The sequence below is a fragment of the Leuresthes tenuis genome, unplaced genomic scaffold, assembly GCF_036924035.1.
Source record: "Leuresthes tenuis unplaced genomic scaffold, fLeuTen1.0.hap1 SCAF_15, whole genome shotgun sequence".
NCBI classification, from domain to species: domain Eukaryota; kingdom Metazoa; phylum Chordata; class Actinopteri; order Atheriniformes; family Atherinopsidae; genus Leuresthes; species Leuresthes tenuis.
The window spans coordinates 18,883,005-18,909,690 of NW_027325369.1; the positions used below are offsets into that span (position 1 = coordinate 18,883,005).

Here is a 26,686-nt window from a genome sequence, read left to right on the forward strand (position 1 = left end):
AAATAAATCATCAACTTACAGGCTGTCTGATGCTTCCGAAGAGAGTCTTGGTTCTGAACGGCTGACACGCTATTTGTCATGGCTCCAGTATCCTTTTAATGTGTTTTCCTTGTGTGAGTGTTAAAATTGGACAGAGGTTGATTTGACTGCAGGCGATGTTTTGAAAAGCGTATTTGGCTGTGGAAATCGTACTTTTAAGAGGAACTGGGATAAAAGGAATTATGTGCCTTTCAAAATACTCTGTTTTTTTTTTTTTTTACTCTTTATATATTTGTTGAGCATGATGCATAAGCATGAGGTCGCATGTAAAGGCAATTTTGCTTTTAATTTAGCTTTGTCGGAGGAGAAAATAACACAACAATGTGCATCTGTTTGACAAAAGACCCTTGACTCCAGGGGTTTTGTACGGTGGCTGAGAAGTGTAAAACACTTTTACAATTCAAAAAACACATTAACAAATAAAAAAAACAACAACTAACAAATAAAAAAAAAAAAGATTATTTTAAGAAACAAATTAGATTTTAGGAAACAAATGTATTTTTGAAAAACAACTTTTAATTTTTAAAAATAAATTTACATTTTAGGAAACAAATTCACATAAAAAATGACATTTTAGCAAAAAAATAAAAAATAATAATTTTAGGAAACAAATTAACACAAAAACATTTTGGGGAAACACATTTACATTAAAAAAGAACACAAAACACGCTTACTAAGCAAAAAACAAATGAACAGAAGATGGAAAGGGAATGACGTCACGGTGACCCAAACTTGTAGTACAAACAACTGAATTTGTAGTCCTGCTTCACGTGAAAGTCGGCGGTGATATTTGATGGCAAGAACTACGCCGAATGTGTTTTTTCTTAAGTTTATGCTATCTGAACAATGTGTAGCCCTTTTTGTGGAGTAAATTTCAGCCAGTTTACACCAAATTTGTTTCTGATCAAAGAAGTTTACCGTCTCCTGTTTACTGATCAAAGATCTTTTCATTTAATAGATCTTTATAGCATAATATGAAGTTCATAAGAATTGATAAAAAAGATTTAAAAAATCAGCACTGCATTGTTTTTTGTCAAACAAGTTCATAGTTACTCAGATTTGAAGCTGTATTGTTACCATCTTGAATAAAGATTCTATTGTTACACAAGGTTGAACTACTTCATTATTACTGTTATACACATGCCAGTGGTATGTGTATCTGTTCCACGAGTGACTCGTCACTCACAACAGCAGGAAGAAGCTTGTCTTTGTCTCGTCGCTGTCGTTCTGCATTGTAAATGCACTTCTTACTATTGGTGCCTTGTCACTGCATGAGCACCATCCTGCCTGAAAAGGCCCTGAACACAGCAGCCCCTCTGTTTCTGAACCCATGAATAGACTGTAAATGTCTTTGTTTCAGGGCGCTGTTGCCAGTATAGCATGTGCTGTGGTCCGTTGCAGTGACAGCTTCTTTCTGAAGATAACAGTGTGTTCCAGCTCGTACAGAGTGGGGACGGCTTTAAAATAGAGCTGTAATCATAGACTCAGATGGAGAACAGTGTTAGACATGCTCAGTTGGCAGCTCTAATAACAAAGTACAAAATTCAACCTGTTAGGCAAACTGTTTGGATGTGTAGCTTTCAAGAATGTGCCCTTCGTGCCGAGACACACAAGCTCCTTACTGAATACTTAACGGTCTGTAAGCTTAGCAGGAAATGATTTCAGGCTGTTGCAAAGAGATCGAGCTTTGAAATATTTGGTGTTTTTGTCTGTAAAAGTCAAGTTTTGAACTCCTTCCTGATTTTAATTTAAAATTTTTTTTACATTTCGAATAATTTGCCGCACAGTGCTGATGACTTGGTTCTCGCGGCCTCATCTGTTTAGTTTTTTTCGAACACACATGCTCTCTCCCTTGACAGCACTCCTATATTACTAATGAAGACGGGGCCCCTTGCCAAGCCAAACAAACACCAGTACTGCATTTCATTGCAGTTGAGCACTTATTTGCTTTTTAAGAGTCAAACTTGCACCATTGTCTTCATACCTCGCTATCCCAGTATGAACCTAGTCAGGTGCCAGCCTTGGCCTCTCGGGTGTTTCTGTTCCATTCACTTGAGATCACCTTGGTAACCACCTGTGCCTGCAAGGAGAAGATTGACTACTGATGGAAAACGCTAGATTTGTCAAGAGGTCCCTAGCCCACCCGGTGGTGGTAGAGGCTGTGAAATGCTTTGAAGTGGTTAGAATGGAGCCAAGCAATTATAAACAAACTCAGGTTTTTTTCAGATATACTAACAAGATGTTTTTTACCTTTTAATCTGAAGTTTTATGTGAAGAAAGATATGTGTGGCAATATGATTTTTGTACTTCTAGAAGCAACAGAAGTGCCTTATTTTGGGATTGTTACCAGAGAAGGAATTGGCAGCAACACTGTGTCTCCCAGACCGTAGAATTTCTCATTATCTTCCATATCTGATGTGATCTTTTGTTATTCTGCGGTTTTGGATTTTCATAGCTTTGCTTGGATGGCCCAAAATGTTGACGCTTATCATATTTCTGGCATTTGGTTGGAAATTTTCGATAAGCATCAGGGTTGAAATGAGGATCATGTTGTGTTATGTAAGGGAAAGGAAGTTTTTAATATATGCCCATGTGGGTGGTCCTCCTTCATAGTGGGTTCACTTACCTTGTCATTCATGTAGTGCTACTCGCATATCTATGTTAACAAGCACAACTGTGATAATATTTCCTTGAGGGTGAGCTGATCCTGGGAATGTTCCCTCTGTGATCTCCGCAGTCTGAGGGGAACACCACGAGTTTCCCTTCAGGCTGCAGTATTCACGCATAGCCAAACACAACAAGGGATTTATCCTTTGGAGGAAGTGAGAGCATGTCACCATCAGAGCATGAGAAAGAAACAGGACAGGAACAGCATGGCCTTCCCCTGACAGCCAGCCCACATGGAAACAAAGTGTTTGGCGACCTTTTAGTGGTTGGAGACTTTTCCTGTATATGATTGACGCCTGTTTTTTTGGGGGTGATTTCTACTGTGGAGATACAGCATTTCATAATAAACTTTCACATTTGTAGTTTATTTCAAGGGATGAGCAACATGTTCATCCGTCTTTTGGATCATTTCAAGAACTGAAACGCAGTCAACAGAGCAACTGGAGAACTCTGTGGCGACAGCAAGGTGTTTGGGGTGTTACACTAGATATCTAACACTGATAAACTCTGTGTTTCTAATGCGGTAAACAAATGCCAGACTTCATTCTATGATTTTTGTTATAAATGGTATCCTTGTTTGCTGCCATTTGAATTTTGTTAGAATTTTGCCTCTGTGCCTTTTTGCTCATCACAAACAATATTGCTTTGATTAAATATACCACTAGAGCATCATCAAGTTGCACTTTATTGAAAAAGTTTAACGTCATGTTTCTTCTTGATTGCTGTTTGAAAAAGGCCACCTGTTCTAACTGTCAGTAATTCTGATAATCTGTGATCTCCCTAAACAAGATGCAAGTTAGCAGCTCTAAATGAAATTGGTTTGAGAGCCTTAAAGGTGTCTTGTGCCTTGATTAAGACCTCTGTATTGATGTGTGGATGAGTTCTCTCCGTGGCCTTCAGGCATTTCAGTGATTGGGTCTCGATGCAATGTCAGAGCTTGATTTGATAAAAGCTGAAAACATGCACACTGTTGACAGGTTAAATGTGTTGTAATTTTGACACGAAAAAGTGCATTCAGCATGTGTCTCTCCTGTTTAATCCCATTTGTCCAGTGTTGCGTAACTGTTATTTTAACAGTGGACTAAGTGTGGGATAGTTTTGAAGTCAGGCTCAGAAAGCTGTGAGTTGACTGTCAGTCAAAGCTGCTCATACTTAGGTACTTCCTACTCTTTCATAACCGTTATTAGATATTTTTATCATATTGTATGATGAATAGTATGCCACAGGTGACAACATTTACAACCACTGAGCCATGCCACCATTGGTTGTTGCTGTGTATTGCAAAAGTCGCTGGGTTTTCAGTATGTTACATTACTGTTTTACTTTCAGTCACTGGGCATTTTATGATTAAACAGCAGAGACGGAGTGCAAAAAGGTCCTTCCCACGTGGAATGGGAAAAACAACTTATTGCTCGATGTCTTTAAATTATGCGAAGTTGCCTTCTCATAACTTTCACCCGCGAGCAATATCTGTGAAATGTCTTCAAGCTTCTGTGTGGTGGGGTGCACTGCTGACAAGGTACAGAACCCAGAGCTAAGTCTTTATAAGCTACCAAACAGTAAAACTGAGCTGAAAGCAGATACAGATGTGCAGCATCAGCAGGAGGAGTTATGACACTCAGTATGTCTTTGTGTTTTCAAGCATTTCACCACTAAAATCAAATGTGACCTTTTTGTACGCATTTGTTTCCCATTTTCCAGCCTTGGTTGTGTTGTTTTCTCTTCCAGTGGGTTTGATACCTTTGTTTGTGTAGATGTCAGTAAATTGTGCTTTATTAGGCGCTAGGTCACACACAGACACAGGACTGTGCTAATATGATAGGTCAGTAATTTACCTTAAAAAAAGTATTCTGACAGGCATATCTAAAAAGGTATTTGAAGACATAACCTTTGCCTCGGGGGGATTAAAACTAGCATTAGTACTATTTCATGATGTAGACGGAGACATTTCTGTCAACTGAAAAACATCGGATTGATTGTTAATGAGAATAACATTAGTCCACGTCCCTGCAGTGTTCGGCATTTTTGCATAAAAGACAGTGACATGTCTCCCTTTTAACAATTCCTACTTGTGTCTTTCACCTATCGGTCCTTCACCTTACAGGATAAGGACAGAAAAGCTATCATTTCTGTTTAATCAGTCTGGGAAAGGAGTTATCCTGTGCTATTATTATCAGTGTAACTCGGCGACACATTATTCTTGTAGCATATTGGATGACCTCAGTTTATAGACTTCTGTCCTTCAACACATTGGTTCATTACACCCAGATGTCATCCTCTTTATGAAATGTTCTGGTTTCTAGAGCTCCAATTAATCATCCGCGTGACCCCAGACAGATTTGATCACTCAGTTCATCTGTTTGTCATAGCTGTTTGAGTGAAAATAAATTCTCAAAGAAAAGATCACGGAGACGAGACTGCTTGCTTATAAGTATCTGTCTTCCTCTCTCTGTCTGTTTGTTCCAGGCTGGAACCACAGGTCAGTACCTCAGTATTAACAGCAGCTGTCAAAATGGATACACAAAACATAACCAAACATCCCTTATCTCGTGGGAGTTTGCACAGTGACTGTATCACCTGACGTAACATTCGGCCCTACCTATATTTTCAGAATCATTTCCAGAGAAGGGTGCGGCGCATCCTCCGCTAAGTGAGCCTGAACAATAGGGAAAATGGAACATAATAGTCAGCATGGAAGTATTGGTTTTTTGAGGGTTGATGAGAAACAGCAGTGAAAGTGACCCGATCACTTTCCTCTTTGAGATGACACAAAGGCGGATGTTGGAAAGCGGAAGGAGAATTTTGTTGTCTGGGTTAAAAAAGCAACACAGAGCATATTGACACTGGGAAGGACAAAAGGTCTCAGAATCTGCTCTCAAAAACATCCAGAGATTCAGACACTTGTTGGAACCAGAACCCTCGCTGATGGTCGTCCTGTATAAACATCTGATGTGGGCTGTCGCTAAGCAGGAGATGAAAAATCAGAGTACAGTTCTTTGCGTTCCAGTACATAATCACTTTATGTTGCATTTACAGAAGTTAAAACCTTTGCTGTTTTATAATGTGTGTATTAACTGAGAAAAGCCGACAGTGACCAATAGCGATGCTGTCATGGAACTTTAAGTTCAAAACCAGTTTCTTCGAAACTATTACTGTTGAAAACTTGAAAAGATTAGTGCATACAATTTGTTCTGATTAAATAATAAAGTCAAAGCCAGCAGGTCTTGTTTCTTCTCATGGGATTTTTTTTATTTTTTCCTCCATCATTACTGTTACTGTTGGCTCAAATGGAAATTGCTCATTGTTAAAGATCACTTTGTGCCCAGAGCCTGTAACCTCTGCTTGTCCAGTATTTGTTATGTGATGAACTGTCCATGCCGTATATTAATTATGTCAACAAGTTACTCTAAACTTTGCATTGTGGAATTTTATTAGTTAATGTTTAATGCGTCGGGTTCATCTTGAATGTTTCATTGCTTTTGTTTCCACAGTGACAAATAAGAAACCATCCAGCGTATCCATCACTAAGGTGAAGCAGTTCCAAGGATCCTCTGCCTTTATCAAAAGGTCACAGTGGACAATTGATCAGCTACGACAGGTCAACGGCATTGACCCAAACAAAGTATGTTCAGTAATTCATTTTTCTTATTCATTCTTCAACTCATGCTACGATTATATTGCCAGGAATGACTTCAGATTTAACAAAAGCATTTATACCCATTTGTTTTCCACATGCTATCCTTGCTACGTCATGTTAGCCTTTCCTATTTTCTCTAAGGACTGTCCAGAATTTGACCTGACATTCGATAACGCTTTGGACCAGTGGGTTGCTAGTTCAGCAGGAGAGAAGTGCACCTTTATCCAGATCCTTCACCACACCTGCCAGCGCTACAGCTCAGCACGGAAACCAGACTTTGTCAACTGTCAGTCCAAACTGCTTGGGGGTAAGACATTTTAAAAGAAATGTATTCGTAAAACAGTAACATTTGTTGCTAATTCTATTCAGAACACAGTGACTCTACAGTGCCATGTTCACTGCTGTCACACTGTGCTGTAAGCCAGTCTGAATCTAATTATGTATGATGACAACCAGCACCTGGTGTGTTTGAAAATGTATGCTTATTTCTTGTACACAGCATCTGTTGTGGGCTCTCCAGGAGCGATGTCAAAGAGAGTGTCCAACAAAATACATCAGCTTTGCCTTAAAGCATCTGACAGATATATAAACTGGTTTTACAGCACAGAGAATTATTTCGGCACAACACTGAACCGTAACTTTCTCTAATTTGTGTTTTTGACACATTTCATTGTGTGGCTGATGTTTGAGACTAATGATTTTGAAGACTTTCATACCTCAAAAGTAACATAAAACCTCAAAGTTGTCACTGCAGCAGTCACTTAATTTCTTATAATGATACTAAATCAGTCACTGTGGAATAACAGTCCATTTAAATTTGACGTCTCTTCCGTGAAAGGATTTTGATTTCATGCCCAATTAATAAGTAAAGACAAGCTCCTCAAAGAGGCCATGGCACATTCAAGTGCCAAACGTTTTACACATGGAAAATGCAATGGTTTGTCTGCTGTAGGAGGAGGTTGGTATGAGTGAGAATTTAGCATTCTGCGGAGCTTAATCAGATATCGACCCGTGTACACGCAGCTCTCATCTCCAAACATTATTCAGCATGTTGCATTATTCATGAAATTATTCATGAAAACATGTCCTAACCTTCCTCCTGCACGTTGCCCATTTCCCCCCCACTTTCAACTGTTGAGCTGCCATTTTGGTTATATTTTGTAGTTCATCTGAAGCGGAGGAACATTTTCTGTTTCTATTTTTCCCTCTTTGTGTGTGGGAATTCACTATCTGTTCATTGATGATAAAGACGCCCTGTCTCCTGAACCTTCTGTTACATTGCCTTGACCTTCCTCCTACACTGACAGCCCAGTCCATATTTAGCATTCTTCAGCTGACCCTGGTGTGTATTATTGTCTCTGTATGTGTAGGTGGGAAGGTAGCGGTGTCCCAAAGAGCACCATATTTGAGGCTTTTTTAGAGAAGGGTGAACTATGGAGTGCAAATGTTGCATTTCAACCACATAGCTCCGGAAGATTTGAAAATTACTCTTAGCAACCGTGCAGCATTGTTTTAGCTGCACAAACTCTTGGAGATTTATAAATGCTCGTATGTAATGCGGTATAAATGCAGAATTTATCAATGAAAGCAGTTAATTCTATTAGAAAGAGACTTTTTTGTGCTTTAGAATTGGTTTCGTAGAAGCAGCATTTGACATCAAGTCAGATCTTTGGCCACTAATCTGATCATTAACTCCCTGATCTCAGGAAGTGTGGGGGAAGCTGTGCATTATTGATGAAAAACATGGCAGTTCACCACGCACATTATGACAGGAAGAACAGGGAGGATGCCAGCCTTCTGCCAGTTCTGTCCACTCCAGTTTAAGTCTCACACCAGTGCAAAACAAAAATCATGACGCTGCTCAGGTGTGGGACCATAACTGTGGGAGACTCTATCTGCAGAAATACCCCCAGATTGCAGAGCCCGGAAAGCATGAAATAGCTTCCTAAAGACTGCCCAGAAATCTGTTTTTTACATGGTTTTACAAAATGAGATGTGCTTATCTTTGCAGTACAAACAATTTATTAGGCAATATAGTAAAAAAAATAAAAAATAAAAAAGACGGCTGTTACTGCCAAATTAACTTTCCTGTGACAGTTCCTCGGAAATTAACTTTCTCAGGAAGCCGCAAACATCTGTTCATTTAGTGTGCATGCAGTAAAGAAAAATGTCAAACTGGGAACTACGACAATATCAGTGATGAATAAGTCTATGCCGTTGCTGCTTGTGCAAGTTTACACATGCATTCACTCAGCATATAAACCGAGGAAGTCTCTTTTTACTGGAGAGTGTTGTACCTCTACATTTACAGCAAGTATAGGCAATAACTCGGCTGTGATGATGAACTCATTCAACTTCAGGATGGTTCCAAAGCTTTGATAGTCAAAGGACAGGTTGTTCCACTGGAACTGCCTCAGCACACAGTTTCAGGGTATTCTCACATTCAGGACTACGTGCTCGCCAGAGACAGCCCTCAACTGGCTAAAAGCAGAAGCCTGCAGCATATTAATATTTCTTTTTTAGTGAAAGGAAAAGTGTAAGTGATTATTCTAGAAATATAGCTTGGTTTGAGCTTTGTCGTTAGCTGACTTGCTAGCTTTTTCCAAGGAATGTGCCTGTGAAGAAATCTTGTTAACACGATACCTTCTGTGGGCAATGGCCAGTATTTCCTTGCTTCTAAAGCTGAAAGTGTTCATCATAACTACGGACAGCAATTATCCAGGTCAACCCTTCCTGTTCTGCTAACTAGTCCTCCATTACGGTGGGAACAATCTTTTAAAGCTGCTAAAAAATGAAGTCGCCATCAGATGATCACAGATAGTTTTTGGTGAATCTAACTGCACCAACGCGTTTGAGAGTTTTGCTCTCCTCACAATGTTTATTGAAACTACAAGGTGATTGGTCAGTGCTACTTGGACTGCAAGCTATAAACAAACCGTCATTTGAGGTCCTGTTTTGCTCTGTGAGATGAGTTGAATTTAGTATTTGTAACAGCCTTGTGACCCAAAAAAACGGAGTTCAGAATGACCATCTCCCAGGATGGATGCTACTCAGACTTGCACCTACAAACCCTCCCTGAGGAACTTGACATAGAATGACGCGAGGAACATATGGTCATTGATGCTATTGTGAAAAAAGCTAAACAAACTGAAGCTTAGAAGTAGTAGATGCAGGTAAAATTTGTACATTTAAATGTTTAGAATTCAAATAAAGAAGAAAATCTTGTTTGCAACACCAAAATCCCTGTTAATGGGGGCTGTAGTGTGGAAAAGACACGATGTGCAGCTGTTTATTATAGCCTCCAATCCAGAAGATGTTATCAACATACAGTCTACAAACATTAAACATTATGTCATATCCAAGTCCTAGGTCCAATCTTAAATCTCATATAATTGGTTTGGAAATAAAAGCTCATTTGCTAATTGCATTGTTATCAGACGACTGGGGCTGCTGCCCACAAGGTTATATACTGTTATAACCTAATTTGCCACCGGAGCTTTTCTCTCTGACTCCCATTTGCTATTGATAATTAAATTGTCTCCCCCTAGTTTAAACTGATTTGTGTGTGTGAAATGTTTTCCTGAGCAGAATGAGAATTTAGCCTTCTCTTACAGGGTTTTAAGACAACCTGTTTTTTAAAAAGTATTATTGTAATTTGAGTTTCCAACCAGTTAACAACGTAACAGATCTTACAGTAGATGAATGATACCACTTTTACAGCTGCATGATTTTCATAATGAACTAAACTTCTGATTTGCCTAACTCTTAATTTAATAATAATATTTAAAAAGATTGGTAACTGTCCAACTATGTTCAAACTGCATCATTTGTTGAACATCAAAGCTGAATATGATTTCTGATATGTTCTCATCACAGAAGGCCAAGCTGTAGATTCGGTCATTTTCCGTTGCAAGGTCTTTTTGAACAGAATGAAGAAACAGTTAGTTTCACATCAAGGCCATCTATTAAGACAAGGTAAGCATGAATTAAAATGTAAGAAACAAAAGTGTGTTTTCTATTATAATCGTGTTGGCTTCCAGGTGTCATAAAGAGTTTCTAGAACACCGATCAGCCATAACATTAAAACCACTGATGCTAAGAAAACCTACGTCAAGAATGATCAGATCTTATGCCCAATATGCATAACATTTTAGCTGATTTGTACTCAACAAAGGTTATTTGTTTTAATCGTGGCCTGTTTGGAATAGATGTACTTTTTGCAATATCTTTGAGTGACAAGCAGCAAATTAAGGATATCTGACGTATGCTCTTCAGTCCACCTGGGAACAAACAATTTAATTTTCTCAAGCTGTATGGCATGTTCAATTTGGATAAACAGAAAAAGAAGGATAAGTCATGAAAACTCATTCTCTTCCCTTTGACAAGCAAGCTTTGTTCCTGGCTCTCAAGGCCAGCAACTGATGTTGTTAGTTTTTTCTATCTGCTCCCATTGAGCACAAGGGCATATTTCCCTTCATATGTTTCTTTACGGGGGTTGAGCCGATAAGGATTTTATGTTTTAGATCCAAAGGCTATGTGAGTCATGCTCATTGTCCTGCACCCTCACTGTTAGAGAGTGTGCAGAGTCACTTACAAAAACTGTTCAGAGGTACCTGTTGCTGTCCAAGGGCAGTGCAGTGATAGCACGGCTCTTAACCGATGGTGTACTCGGTATTCGGTGCTGCTTGTGTAGCATGTTGCTAATAAAAGTGAAAGCTTAGTCAAGACCATAATAATGGAAGTAATGGCTTTTAATGCATGGTGTGATAATGACATTTATCTGATAATTAAAGCCTCTGAGAGGAGGTTGTTCTTGAATACTTTAGTCGTTTTCTATCAGGACTTGAACAGCTCTTTGGTGCAATCAGGACATAATGTTCTGTTTTTTCCCAACAGCCTTTTTTAAACGGCATGACAGGGACTTAACTAAAGGCCAGCTAAGGGGTTCATCAAGGGATGAAAGGAGGAATTAAAGCCAATTGTATCTGTAGAATGCATAAAGTAACAAAAAAAAAATTGAATGCTATATCAGTGTGGAGGGAGGGGGGGAGGGGTGGTACAGGTACTGAATTACTACTCATTATATCCGTGTAAACCTTCTAACACATTTTACATTTATGATTAGGGGTGGAATTGACTCGACTTGAAAAGAGAGTCTTTGAAAAGAATACAATGGAAACGATTTGGAAGGAAATGATGAGAGGGAGAAAAGAACTGCTTGATGAAGTGAATCGAGCATAATTTACGAAAGAGAGTGAAACTGCAGGGAGAAGAAAATTGGAGAAAAATGATTGGATTAAGGGGGGAAAAAAAGTAACTGGATAACACGCTACAAAGAAATAATAGGTGTGTGTGTCAGGAGGCAGGAGGAGGTGTCCCTTCGGTTTGATCCTCTGCTATAGTTTCATTATACTGCTCCTGGTAATGTCAAGATTTGCATTAATTAAACTGCAGCAGAGAGATCTTGCAGCTGTAGCAGTATAGCTTTGCCTATAGGCTCCTGTCGTGTCTATTAGCTATCTCCTATGGATTCTTTTTATAATGAATCCATTGGAAAGACTGAAGTAGCAGTGTAGTTACTTAAAGAATCAGTGTTTTAAATGTGTGCTTTGTAGGTATATTGTAACATTGTTAGAATTTGGACCTTGGATGGGTCCAGTCCATCACAGGGCTGCTTAATCTCTATTTTCTTGTAATCTCTAGCAGTAGGAAATATAATTTTGTCAGTTTTGAAAAAAAAATATCTTTTTGATGTTATAACTCTTTTTAGAAGCATATAGTCTTTGTAAGTACAGCTGACTGGCTCGTTCATGCCATCCATGTACTGAATATGTCGACATGTATGCAGTTAAAAGCAGCTTAATTTGGTCCCTTGTAACAAAAACTGGGAAATTGCTGCTGGTTGAAATAACAGCAATAATATGCATGTAAAAAATAACTCGGAGGAGGATCACTCACCAGACTCCTTGACAGAATGCTTCATGCGTTTGTTTGGACAAATGATGTGTGCGTCATTGATGATAGCTGTGCAATACAGAGAATTTTTGATGGAGCCTGTTGGAGTACTCATAAGCACACGCATGTTATTGCATTAAAGAAATCTTCATGTGGTACACTCTCCTTGAAGACTCCCACACATACACCCTGCACACCATTACCCGAGCACAGTCACGATATGATCACACATACTGCCAGAATGAAAATGTTCAAGAAGTACAGCGTGTATTGTTGCACGGGCCTTTTGTGTAGGTGTGTTTGCTTTTTTTAATTTGACCATGCAATCTCATAAATTGTATATATTTTTATAGGAAAAGGGAATTTGCTGTCAGCGTGGTATTCCTCTTAGTAACCATCAGATTGTTTTCAGCAGTTCAGCCTGTACTCTGCCGCTTGGAATCTACTGTACAACTGAAAAGAGGAGGGGGTCCCACTTCCTGGTTCTGTTTATCTTTGCTCATAGCTTCTGTTTTCTGGAATATTTTGTTACGTGACAACAACTTGCCTTTTTGCTCAATCTCCATTGTTTGAAAAATCCTAAAGAATGGCAACAAAATTCCTTGTACATTGTCGAGATGGGCATGTCATAGATTTAGTCAATTCATTGACTAGATCGCAAAAGAAGATTTTATTTTATGTTTTTACATTTTTGATGCAATATCATTGTCCTCATAGAAAGGAATTTAAACTCTTGTCTCGTTCATTTGCATGGCGAATATAAAACAATGAAAATAGAATAGAAATCTGTTATTCATTCAGATAATAAGGATTGTTGATCCGCTTCTACTTTTAAGTTGAGACACAAAGACACAATATGAATCACAGAAATGGCGCCACATATCAAACTCCTACACATGTTTCATTCAGTCTGTGCTTCATTTCCCTCCTCATAACCCTTCCATAGTGTCTCCACCCTGCATTTCACTAATTATATTTCAGCAGCTCACTCGGGGGCAGCCCAGCTTACAGCCAGCCGCTGATCTTTGAGAATAAAAGAGGAAAGGCAAAAGAAAAAGGAAAATAGTGGGCAGAGAAATACATTAAGATGTTCTTTTTACTGTGAGGTGTGGACTGGAGTGTGGGGGTTGTACTGAGGATGCTGGGAGTAATTCCCTGGGCTTCCCTGGAGGAGGAGAGGATTAAAAAAAATCTTTCTAGAGGTCAAAAGGTTTTAAACTTTCTAGTGAAGACTTACAATCTTAGAGAGAAAGTGTGTTTTCCTATAAAAGGGTTTCAGCCATGTGTAAAGTAAATCATATTGGCAGCACATTAAATTATCATAACACATATTTTCTCAAGAGCCCGGAAGCTTATTTAATCATTGCTCCAGATGTGTTTAACATGTGCGGTGTGATTCATTTAGTGTGATCCCTCCAAAAATTGACGGAAGGATGGACTTGTATTTGTGCATGTGTTTCCATTTCTTTTTGTGTGAGAGTAGGTGTGAGCATAAACATCTATATGTACTCCCATCTGTGTGTCTGCAGCATGGATATGTCTCGACATAAATTACTTTGAATCTTATCAAGTTAACTTTGTTTGAAGGACTGCCAGCTGGCCTCTCCTTCTGCTTTTGGGCTGTCATATAATCCAGTGCAGTGGAGCTGTCCCAATTATCTGTCACTCAGCCTACCTGCCTTGTGCCAGGAGACATTCTTGTACAATATTGCGGTTTCCTGTGGGAAATGATCGAATCAAGCTTGTCAGGTGTTAATACACTCTGTACCTTCATACTTTTTTTTTTTCTGTATCTCAGAGAGGCAGAAAGCAAAGATATGAGGAGGGGTGACAGCATTAAAACAATGCAGTTGTCTTCTTAAACTGGCATGTGATGTAAAGTAACTGTGGAAAAACAGAAACTCAGCAGCAAGATTGCTGTTCTTAGTCTAGTTGTTAGGCAGCGCTCTTACAGCACCCCAACGTGTGGTAGATTAATGGCTTGTCAGAGAAAACATCCGCAAGGCTGCCACAGCTATCTGAGGATGTGTTCTCTGTCTTATATCCACCGCTGGGCCTTCAGGGTGGCCCATGCAGCTAAACATCCTTTATCCCACTGCACTTTAGAAAAAGAGTAATAAAAGGGCTGACTTCAAGTTCAAAATTGAAGAAATGTCTCATTCAATGACAACCTTCCTGCAAGGGTGCAATAATCCTGAAGCTACTCGATTTGTTGCGCCATACTTTCAAGTTTGGAAAGGTTAATTTCTCTTGATCTTTCCTTGAAGTAAATCAACTTCGAAGAAAACTCATTAGCCACCCTCCCACACTGCACCTGCTGGTAACCATTTTGTTTTTCATGGGTTTGTCTTCCGCCATTACCACTAATGCTCAGGGACACTGATTGCGCCACAGCCACGTTAGGCTATTTCATGACAACAGGCCACTTACATCATGCTGTTTATGAAATTAATATCCATTTCTTCTCTGTGTTTTACCTCCCTTTCTTGCCTACCTTTGCCATGTCTGGCCTGCTGCCTTACTCCCATCCTTATCTACAGGTAACAGTATACTGCATTCAGCTGCAGACAGTGTGACGAGTGCTGTACAGAAGGCCAGCCAAGCCCTCAATGAGCGCGGTGAGCGGTTAGGTCGGGCTGAGGAAAGGACTGCAGACATGATGAACAGCGCTGAACAGTTTGCTGTCACTGCACACAAGGTGAGACGATATGCAAGCTAAATGCATAACTGTATCTATGTGTCTATCAGTGGGATCACTGTATCTATTTTAATAAATTACATTGAAATGCCATCTTCAAGTGTCACCTCAAATATTGAAAAATACTGTGTGCTGTTAGTGCTTAAACGTGAGGATACCTTTAAGAAGTGCTTCATTTTGACATAGCAGTGTCTCTTAGCAGTGGTGTTCTCTGCTGTGTGGAAATAATAGTGTTTTTCTTCCCTCATTTTCTCTCTCTGGTGGCTTTCTATAGAGTGTGCTCTCATCCTCCATCACTCCACACATCTCTTGTTTGTTCTGAAAACTAATTGCATGCTCTTTGACTTTATTATCAAATCCGTCCACCACCCCTTGAAAAGACCACGTGAATCATGCTTAAGACAATTGAAAGATAGTTGAAAAGCCTTGCATGACCCTCTTACTCCTCACAGATGAGCTTCCCCTCTGTGATGAATTACAAAAAGCTGTGTCTTCCGTTGATTCTGGAGGAAATGACTGCATGCTCCCCCCCCACAAAGAATTCCTCATTTGCTGCTGTTTCTCATTTCACTTGATACATTATTTGCGACACATTTGTCTTCATAACTTATTTGTCTTGCACAGTGTCATCCAGACACATACTGTTTGTCAGAGAACTCTGTGTTACATGCAAGTGGCAGCCTTAGAGGAGGATGGAAAGTCATTTCTGACTGAACATTACTTGAGGATGTATCGTGAAGGCTTTGAGTCTTCCCACTTTTCAACTCTTCTGCATATGTTGGTGAGGTTACCGTCCGAAGGCACGGTAGTCTTAAGCTGCTGACGGAGACTGTGCAATGCGCACATTGATTTGACTGGCAGACGAGAGGTGCTTGCCTGCATTCCCTAAAATGATGTCAAAAGTAGGAATTCTGGTGCTGCGAAAAAATTCAATGCAGCATAATGAAAGTTACATTGTATATGTGAGCATTTTACAGTGTTTCACTTTGTAATCACACATTTCTTAGTAACTTTAAATTGTTATCATCATCTTGTAAGTTTCTTACATAATGCTGTTAGATATAACATATTATCCACTTAGAACCAGTTCTGACCCTCCAGAACTGGTTCTAAGTAGACGAGAGCAGAGAGTGGATCTCTGCTTTCTAGTCAAGTACAGCAGCAAGCATCTGCAGTACAGTGAGTGAGTCACCTTGACTCTTTTCCTCTTAGTCCATCTCTGCAATCTCATTTCTGCACTTTCTGACAGCAGACACTTTAACTGCACTGCTCAGTTTGAATCAAAACCACTAATTTCTCTGTGCTGCTCTGCTGCCCCCACTTGATCGATTTGTGGATTTCACTTCTCCTCATTCCACAGCAGCATACTCCATTCTCACTCTGCTGTGTGTGTGTGTGTTTCTTTTCACATTTCCACACCCTGTCGTTTTGTATTAGATTGGTGGCTTTGTCACCTCTTTAATGAGTCTCCCGTAAAGCCCATTAGAACCACTGTTAATGAGGTAGATGAATATGCAGAGAGCCTGCTTAGAAAGTACCAGGCTCACTGCTTGCCTAATAGATCTTTCCTCTTTGGGAAAGATCTCAGTCAATTTTTTGTTTCCGCATTCTGTGTTTTATTGAACAGTATGATACATCCTGTTGGTTTTAGTTGCCTTAACTTTAGCTTAGAAGGTAATTGATTGATGCAATGACATTCTCTTGAGTTTTCTTACTGTACTTTCCTACAACCCCCACCCTAATTTTTCTACAGCTTGCCATGAAGCACAAGTGTTAGACCACTGCCAAAACCAACTGAACTGGGCTGGGCTGGGGGGGGGGGATTCAAATGCCAGTCGCTGCACAGGAGAAGGATCCCAGATTTTATTCTTTTTCAAATCTTTAACATGAATAATATCTTTTAACAATGGTAACATTTTAATGTTTTGGTTTATTGTACTTTGGAGCATCTCATTACTAATGATGGTGATGCATCACGCACAGAAGAGGAAGAGGAGATGTAAGCAACTCTGCTTCAGACTGTCAGCAGAACGTTTCATCCATCCACTGGCCAAAAAGTTCCAGCCATGACTGTGCTTACTAATGACAGCCCCTCCATACACTTTCTATTTTAATTTTCCCAGATACTAATGCAAGTATCCACAAGCTGAATTGTAATGATCAGCAATCACTCCCAGACCGGAAACAGCTTGTTTTTACTTGTTAAGAGTTACTTATGAGCACCATAATGATTTTTCAGCCATGTTTATGAGGAAGGGACTTTCTTGTGGGTTTTACTTTGGACTAGGGGACAATATAGGCAAATCACATAGATATATGACATACATGTGTATATATATTTGGGGAGTGTAGGATTTCAGATGACAGGAAGGATCACATCAGTTGAGAAAAGAGTATCTCTTCCCTTGACCATCAATCAATCCACTTTATACATCTTTATAGTGACGATTCTCTATTCTGACTCTTGAGATTAGTCAGGCTGTTGCTCTGTCCTTAATCTCAAAAAGTATCTTTACAGTATTAGTCATAATATTTCCATTTCATAAAGTGCATATGAGACTGAATAGAACAGCTTGGGCGGCCGTTCTAAATTATCTAAAGATGTTGAAATATTGTTGCCCCTTGTCTATAATTTGAAGCAACTAAGATACATGGTTGCCAACTTTTTTGGAAGTGTACTTGAAAAACATTGTCTTAAGAATAAGCTTTTTTTCTTTTTAAGTATATTAAGTACATGGTGTATTAAGTTATGTTACAGTGGGACAGTTCAGTAAACCAGCTTCTGCATTGTAAAAAGCAACCTATATTGTGTTATCTCAATGTCTGTAGATCTAATTGTCCCTGATCATGGGATGTTTTGGAATTAATCCTAGCTGTATTTCAACTTCGAACATCAAATAGTCGCACCTTGTGCTTTTTTAAATTCTTTTTTCATTTGAGTTGGTTATCATAATGATGTGTATGCTAATAGGGGGCAAAATGTCTCAAAAAGCAGCGGCTTGTGATCGTTTCCTTTTTTGTCCCCCACACTGACTGTATAGCTTTGGCTTTCTCACTGGCAAGATACCACCCTCACACTTGAGATGTATTTGATTCTTTTTATATTTCGAATTTTATAATTCACGATGTTACAGTACACTGATAACTTTATGTCGCAGAAGAGCACTGTTGAGTTCTTAAAGAAACGTTCCAGTTGCCTAACTTTATTGTGCTTTTATGTCTCTCTAACACTTTGGATGTTAATTGTTTTAATAAAACAAGATATAAAGATTCATTTTTCTTATTCTGTGTCATTTTTACTGCCAGCTTTTATAGTTCTGTGAAACGATGGTATCCAGAGTTGTACATTTATTTTATTGATTGTTCTTTGTTATTGCATTTTTGCTTTTAACTCGCATTGATGTTCCCCACTCAAAAAACTATTAGGTACCAATAGCTTTAAGTGTCTCAAGGATCAATATGTCACTTTCTCTGTTTCACTTCATGCTTTAACTTTGCTCCTATCACTCTGATCTCAACTCTATAATTCTGTAAGATTTGAAATAAACTTCAGTCCATAATCACAGTGAAATGGTTCCTCATTAGTTCCTCTTTATGTAAAAATCTCGGTCTGCAGATCAGTGTTGACATTGTCTGTCATTATCCCGCAGTTCAGATTATTCATGACTCAATGAATTGAGTGTTTTGGCTTCACGTGAATAAAGTCCTCAGTGTTTTTTATAGTACATAGAAAATTACCTTTTGCAGATCTAGTATTAGCTTTTTATGATGATAAATTTGAATACTTCAGTCTTTTCTGTATGCTGATATCTGATCTCTCACTAGTTTAAATAATGTTGTAGTGACTAACTTTACAATGTGTGTTTATTATCTACTGGAGATGTAGAATATGTTTGAGTAAATAGGAACATTGTAATTTTAGCATTTGTGCTTGTCTCGTAATAAGCAGTAAAGATCTCACCTCGTGTTCTGCTAATTATTTTTCCAGTATTCTCAAAATAAGAATGCTTCTTCCTTGGAAAAGTGAAAGGTGCTCCGTATGAAATAGTTTTTTCATCTACAGAAGAACATATGATAGGATGTAAAATTATGCACACTTAGCTTTGCTCCATTGAAGTCTGCCCTTATGTGGTGTCATTTGAAAGGACAATCTGTGGTCAAAATGCAGAACCAGGCCCCACTACAACACTTAAAACAAATTCTACAGATTTTTATTCTAATAGAGTATTATCTTTATCAATATGAATGCTACAGTTTCAATAAGCAGCAGGATATTGTAGCAGATCCTGGTTACATACGTCATACGTGGTAAATGCATTTCTTTCAAATGACACGTCTCCACTTTGTCATACAAGCTTTCTTGTTCCAGGCTTTGAAATTCCTTCAAGTACTCAAAGGACTTTATCTCATCATGACAAGTTTGAACATCTTTCTTCACAGGAGACCTGTTTTTTTATTAAACCTCAAAAGCCAACAAGGTGAAAAGTCCACCTTTGAACAACCTTTTATTTCAAATCAGGTTGCATTTGTGTTTACAGATCTTTTTATACCATTCCAGTAAGTTCATGTGCGTGAAAAAATGACAAAAAGAAATAATTTTTTTACTTAAAAAACGTCTATACAGATAAAGATTTCTTGTATATTATTAGCAAATTAAATAAATAAAAAACATCCAGATCCAGCTTACAATAACTAAAATGTCTAAAAAGTTTTTTTTTCTTGGAACTTTCTTAGATTATTTTGAATAAAATTCACATGTGGATGGACATGAATGAGATTCAATGATTTCTTTGAATAAGGGAGGAAACAAAGGCCAAATAAAAACTTTTGAAACAAACAGCAGGGCAAGTGGGCAGAGGTTAATGTTATCTTGGCATCTAGGTTAACTTCCCCCTCTGTTCCTCCATTTGATAGTATTTTAATCTTCCAATTAATAGTGGAAATGAATCTGACTTGCAGAGAGGCACTTAGCACAGTAACAGAGCTGAAATACATGATCTATAACTTTTAGTACCAGAGAGGGGGAAGTAAGCACCTCATTAGGCTAAAGCCCCTGCACAGGAGTCCTACAATTACTCACTATGCCATCCTCTATGAATCATTCTTGCCTCCCTCTTAAAATCCTCCTACAGTTGTTCAGGTCCCCGCTTTCTTTCCTTCCCAGCTTCATACTGACGCCAAGGTCCAAGACATTGTCCATAAATTTTGACCTTAAGTTCAGGACTTGTATCTCTGTCATGACTCGGAACCTGTAAGATATTTTGGTAACAAAACCTGGTTCAGAACTAGCATATATTTCATCTTAGATAAAAAAAAAAATGTTGTGCTTGATGGAAATGAATAAGACAGCTCTTCTGTTTGTCACTCTTCACAAGGTAAAGGCACTGAATATTTTTTTAATCCATTGCACATTTTACATTTGCAACAACGCTAGGTTGATTGTCTCTGTTCACCACTAGGGGGTGGACTTGTCTTTTTAAAAAAAAAAAGCACCATCAACTCTCCATTTTGCTGTCCAGCGGTGTATTGAGTGCTGATTTTCAGTGTGTAATTTCTGTTTGCGTACATTGATCACATGTGCGATCGAATCTGCGAATTAAGGGCTGAGAACTGTTCGATGTCAGTAATTGCTGCAGTTAATGACACAGCAAAGCCAGTGGGCAGCAAGACTATCGCATTTTCCCATCCTACAGATTGTTCAGTTCACGTAAACCTCTTAGGACCACATAGTTAAGATCTGACTTATTACCATCACCACAGTACTATTCTGCAAAGATTAATTCAGAGCGAAATCCCTAATATGTAGAGGATGCTATTTAAGTTTTGAAAGCACCTTTTTAGAGGGGAAAAAAATAACTTATTTCTTCAAATTGGATTCAGTTGTTGCACCTGAACTACAATAAATGCATAAATGAATACTCTCTCTTAACACGTATCTCTAATGCACTCATGTATAGTGTACAACTTGCTCTTTAAATAATTCACATCTGTGGAATGAATGTGAAAAAGAAAGAATGTACTCTTTTAACTGAAAGGTTAGTGTCAGAATATAATAAAACAAGTCATCTGGTCATTACCAGGTCTTAAAGTTAGATAAATACAGCCATACCTTGGATAAATAACACAAACCATTACACTATTTCATCATTTATATTGACAAAAGCTAATCGTAAATGCAGAAACTGAGTGTGAAACACAGTTCATCCTTATTGCTTCCATAGGAATTATGAGGGTAAGTAGCAGCCAGGTGCTACATATCAGATTACCTGATCATCAGTGGGTGTGAGCACCTCTATAAAACCTGACGTTTTGTCAGTCTGTTGGTCTGTAGCATTCAGGTGTGTATTAACACAATACTCAGGAAGAAATACATTAACAGTTATTTTAGAGAGGCAATCGTTGCTGCACATCAATCTGGGACGGGCTATAAGGCCATTTCAGGATTATTTGAAATCCATCATTGAGAAAGGTTATTCACAAGTGGAAAACCTCAGAACAATTAAAAAGAACGACCCAAGAGTTAGAATCTCAGACTCTACAGGCCTCAGCATGTTTAATATTAAAGTTTATGATGGTACAGGATTGAACAAATGTGGCTTGTTTGGAAGGGTTGCCAAGAGGAAAAAAACAACAACACGGCAGCATGGCTTGGGCTTCCAAAATTGCATCTGAACAAACCATAATTCCTCTGGAACAATGTCTTTTGGATTTATGAGACCAATGTGAAAGTGTTTGGCCATAACATACAAGCCAAGGTTTGGCAAAAACAAACACTTCATACCATCTGTCCAGCACAGTGGTGGAGGGCTCATGATTTGCATGTACATGAACAAATGTTCACAATCCTCAAATAACTGAAGCAATGCTGTAAAGAGGAGTGGGTCAGTATTCCCCCACAGCAATAAGAGACGTTACCACTGCTAAAGGTAGCTACAAGCTTCTAAGTCACGGGGTGTGTTTAGATTTTTTACATACTACTTCAGCATTTTTGCTTTTTAAGAAAAAAACTCACAGTTTAATATGTCAAGTTGTAGCTGCTCATCGAAGTTTGTATTTTCTTGATTAAAGATTGGATGAGTTCTAATGATTCTGATTATTTTTCATTCAAAAACCTTAGAAATGAAAGAGGGTGCACTTTATTTTCAGACAACTCTGAGTGGACAAATGTAATTACGTTAGGTAAATCAGCTGCCATATGGATTACGTTTCTGTAGTGCTTTTCTAGCTATGTTGCTTTTTCAAAGCTCTTTACAGCACAGACCACGTTCTTTCATGCAGCACTTTAATTCTACACATTGAGCATACTGTTATAATACACACAGCGGCGCAAAACGTGGGGTAAAGTTGAGTTCAGAATCCTCACGTGGACTGGGAAAGCTGTGGGTTCAACCACCAACACGCTGACCCGTGGATGTCTTTGCTTCCCCTCGAGTCACTGCAGCCTATATCTCTGATTAATTATTTTCACACGAAGAGGGAAGACTGCCAGGCATGACACACTGCGCAAACTTAATTCTTGAGTGACCTTAGATGAAGCCTGGATAGTACATCCGGTCAGGTGTCACCTTGAGAGGTGCATTGGCATTCCTGTCATCCAGACAGTGTCAGCCTCAGCAGAGTCTTGGTGGCTGCCTGACTAAGTGGCTGGCCAACCGGCCCCAGGGCAACTCCTTTTTAATCTGCCAACGTGTGAAAAGCGCCACAGCAGTAATTACAGGCTACACCTAGAGGTTGGAAATACGAATGAATTCAGACTGCGCTTCTGTTTCTCATTATCACATACAAATCTCTGCAGTGATTTTTCAGCTGTCCTATTAGTTAGAAACTCGATTTTACCACAAAGCCAAGGTCTAATAACTGGAGCAGGATATTGCCTGTGTCCTTTAGGTATTCTGGAGTGTGGGATTCAGAGAAATGTGGCTTGATAAGAGGTCTACAAGCTGATCACACTAAAAGAAAGAGCTCCAAACTTTCACAGAACTTGGGTAAATAGTAATGCATTGAAACTATTATGTAACTTAATACTGCAGGAGTAAACTTGTTACAAGTTTTACTGTGGAGTAGGTGTGAATTGTAATATTTTTTCTTGCAATTTAAAGTCTCAAATTTACATGGCTTTCCATTTGTCAGTTTTCAGTGCGATAGAGCACTTGGGAGCAGGATTGCCAACTACAAAATGGTGCCTTGGGAATTTTCTTGAACAGTTTCCAAGAGAGTTATTTTGTTGAGGGTATATAAATGGCAGAAACACATAGCAATATTATCAACATTTTTCACTTGTGTAGAGTCATGTCAAAGTAACATTTGTTGAGTTCTTTAGAACAAACTATTTGTATCTACAGATAGCGAAAGGTGTCTTCATCTGAAAACTGCAGTGTTTGTTCACGCCCCACGCCGTGTTAAATCAGCAATGCTCCTATGTGGATGATTGGTAATTGTATAAACTGTATTGACTTGTCAATCCCCGTTCCCGGTTCCACTAAATATGCTTAATGGTAACTCCTAAAACATGAAAACAGATTCAAGCATCAAATTAACTAAAAACAGACAAAAGGTTTCATAGCAGCAAGGTGAAGAGGTCAGCCTGATTTTATGCAGTGTAGACAGAGTACAGTAAAGACACACTGTTTACCTCTGCTGAGCCAAGTCACACATAGTCACATGGCATCTATATATATATATATAAAAAAGAGCTGCATCTCACTTGAACAAAGTCAGCACATCTGATGCAGCTTCTTGAATAAGCTAAAAAGAGGAGGCATTCACACCTTAGCAACCCTCCTTGAGTACCGCATTCCAAACCTCTCAATTAATAGAGCTCCTTGTCATCTTTGTAATTGTATGAATCCTAATTACTGCAACTGGGAAGCACGAGGAGGGGAAAAACACATTTTGATACAGAGAATTTGAAAGGTGGAAGTAGACTGGTGCAGCCTGGGTCACCTCAGTGCTTGCCCACAGTGACTTGGCAGATGTGTAGTGAGGCAAGCGTGTAACAGCTGCTTGTTCTAAATTGAGCAGCCTATTCTTCCAATTCTCCTCTCTGCCTTTGAGTTCCTGTGGAGTGCAATGTCAGATGTGCTTGAATCATCATTTATTATGCTGATATGTGTCACCTCATGCACTTCTATGAAGGTGCACATTCTTTCAAATATTGATCCTGTTGCTGCTGCTCAAAGCATTCGCTTTGTCTACCTCCTTTTGTTTTCTGAATTAATTTGCGCTTTAGTTTGAGTATCTTTATGGTGCATTGTTTTAATAAACCCAAAGACTTTTGGGTTTGGGTTGACTATTTGGGAAGGGAAAAAAAACATCTTCTCTTAGGATTAATATCACCATAAGCGCCTGCTGGAAATTAGCTTCGGAAGATAAATGGGGTGGACAGAAAAGATCTGCATTGTCCCTCTTCATTCCATGCCATTTATCTGCATAATGCACTATGTACTGATTTAGTTTTGTTAAACAGGGAATAAAACAGAGATACTAACAGTTTCTATGACACCAAAAGAGAAAATTAATGCCAGTCTCGTTAGTGAGAGAAACAGAGCAAAGTCTCACTTTATGCCTGTCACACTAAGTCACACTATGAAACACTGTGTACTGTTGTAAAAAAATCAATCGTTTTGTTGGTAGTCATGTGTGTCTTTATGCACACATAAAAAACCACCGGGAGTGTCACGGTACAACATGGTGTCATTATTAAACCCAGAGGTGCACTCTTGTAGAGTATCCAGCTGTTACAATATTGACTTGACTGAAGAAACGGATTGGCTTCAAACAAGGAGTGACATGCAATCTTTAACTCCTCTGGGAGCACACTGCTTCTGGAACCTCAGAGGAATGATCGTGTGAGTCAGCCCTGCGTGAAGATGTTTGTGTAATGGCTGCAGGTGAGTCGAACTTGTCTGTGAGAACATTGAATAGAAAAGGTTTTATTTTCAAATGGAAAAAAAAAAACTATCCTATGCCTGAATGACACTGTGTAATAATTCACATGCACACACGAGCACTGCCTAATCATGATATTGCTTGATTGCAGGTCATTAATCATCATTAAATATTAGCTCCCATTGGTCTCTGATCTATGACCAGAGCAGAGTGGAGGTGGATAAGTTTAACAACAGATGCTGCGTTTTTAAAGGAGGGGTGATTGCCTCACCTTGTCTCACTCCTTCTGTTTTTGAGCTTAGCTTCCTTTTTGAAGTGAGGCCTTTAGGAGTGCCTTTAATATCTCTGTTTCCTTCGATCGTGTGAGCAGGACATCAGAGTGCAGACAACGCCCTGCAGATTTGCGGCGCAGGCTGCGGGAAGCCTCCAAATTACTCTGGAATATGCAGGAGGGAGAATTCATAACAAAACCTGTCACTTCCTGTTTGTCTGTGATACATCACCACAGCCTCATTAATATCCTCCATATTCCAGTAGACAATTGGGGAGGCAGCAAGGCGAGGTCTGAGTTTTTTTCCTTTTTTCTTTCTTAAATGTTTCTCTTTTTTTTGCTTCGTCTTAGCCAGAGTAACTGCAGTGTGAAGCTGTGAGGCAGCAGGACTTTGTATCTGTCTCTCTATCGACTTGAGAGATTTATCTTTCGGACAAAGGGGCGGCACCGAAAACCGTGTATATCAGCAAAGTAACGACAAGCGTGGCACTAACGCCAGAGGGCAGCAATTAACATGAATAAATCACATTGATTTAGTCTCCATCACCTCTGCTTAGAGCTCTGACTTTTCGTGCTGGGGATTCTCCCATTCCGAAATACTCACAGGCGCACACATCTTACCTGTTATTCACAAATGACATTAGATCTGCTCAAAATAATGAGCTGATAATAGATTGTAATCCCATGGTTCACGGGCAAATTAGTGGGGCTTTCTTTTTTTTTTATCACACTGGAGGAATAAGTGGTAAAAGCAGGTGTCATATGCATCAAATACATTATAACAGCAAAGACAATGTTACTTGACAGAAAATTCCATTTTTTTTGTGTTCGCATAGTGTTTTCTCGCCGCTTTCCCACCTCTATTCAGAAGTTTAGCATGTCCCCATATTCAGCCACTGAGGGGCACTGCAGTTTAAGCTGAGTCATGTGAAGCTGAAGAACCCAAGTGAACCTTTTGGAGTACGCAGCAATCAAGATAGCGTCAGCTGCTCACTTCAGTGCCAGCCCCTAAAAGTTACCCAGGATGCCTAAATCTGCTGAGCTGTCTCCTCCCTCTGCTCCTCTCTCTACCGCAATATGACTTTTCCACCAAACTCCCAAAGAAAGTTTTTGCTATCTTACTCCTCTGGTTATGCTCCTTTTCGCCTTCCTTCTTGTTTCCTTCTCATTTGCACTTACTCTATCACCCTCTTTTCTTAGAGGCATCAGTTGCAATCCAGCTGTAGTCAATCTAATCCCTCTAATTCAGTTAATCTAATTTTCTGGATATGGTCACACTGCTGATCTCCACTGCTGGTTCTCCGCAATCTCTCTCTCTGCTCTCTGATTTTGTGCCCAAATCCCCTAGAGCCTGCTCTTTCACACTCTCTCTCTGCATTGCTTATAGGAAGTAACTGATTGACACTAATTTGATCTGGTGAGAGTTTCCAAAGTATAACAACTTTCAGTGGCTAGTTTCAAATGGGAAATTTGATGTAAAATATGGAAAATAAACAGTTCAATTTCTCTGGGTGTTATAATTCCTTTCACA

The 26,686-nt window shown here is 39.1% G+C and overlaps 1 protein-coding gene across 2 annotated transcripts in view; it reads left to right on the top strand.

Annotated features, from left to right (window-relative positions):
* Positions 1-18,270, top strand: part of stxbp6 (syntaxin binding protein 6 (amisyn)) — a 50,206-nt gene extending 31,936 nt beyond the window's left edge. Inside the window, exons 3-7 of one of the 2 annotated variants that reach the window (XM_072365230.1) lie at positions 6,198-6,328; positions 6,485-6,650; positions 10,220-10,318; positions 14,839-14,996; positions 16,750-18,270. In XM_072365230.1, coding sequence (XP_072221331.1) covers positions 6,198-6,328; positions 6,485-6,650; positions 10,220-10,318; positions 14,839-14,996; positions 16,750-16,773 — 578 coding nt within the window. In that variant the 3' untranslated portion in view covers positions 16,774-18,270. The remainder of the gene's footprint in view (positions 1-6,197; positions 6,329-6,484; positions 6,651-10,219; positions 10,319-14,838; positions 14,997-16,749) is intronic. The other variant, XM_072365231.1, reaches the window with a different exon arrangement.
* Positions 18,271-26,686: the final 8,416 nt, after the last annotated feature.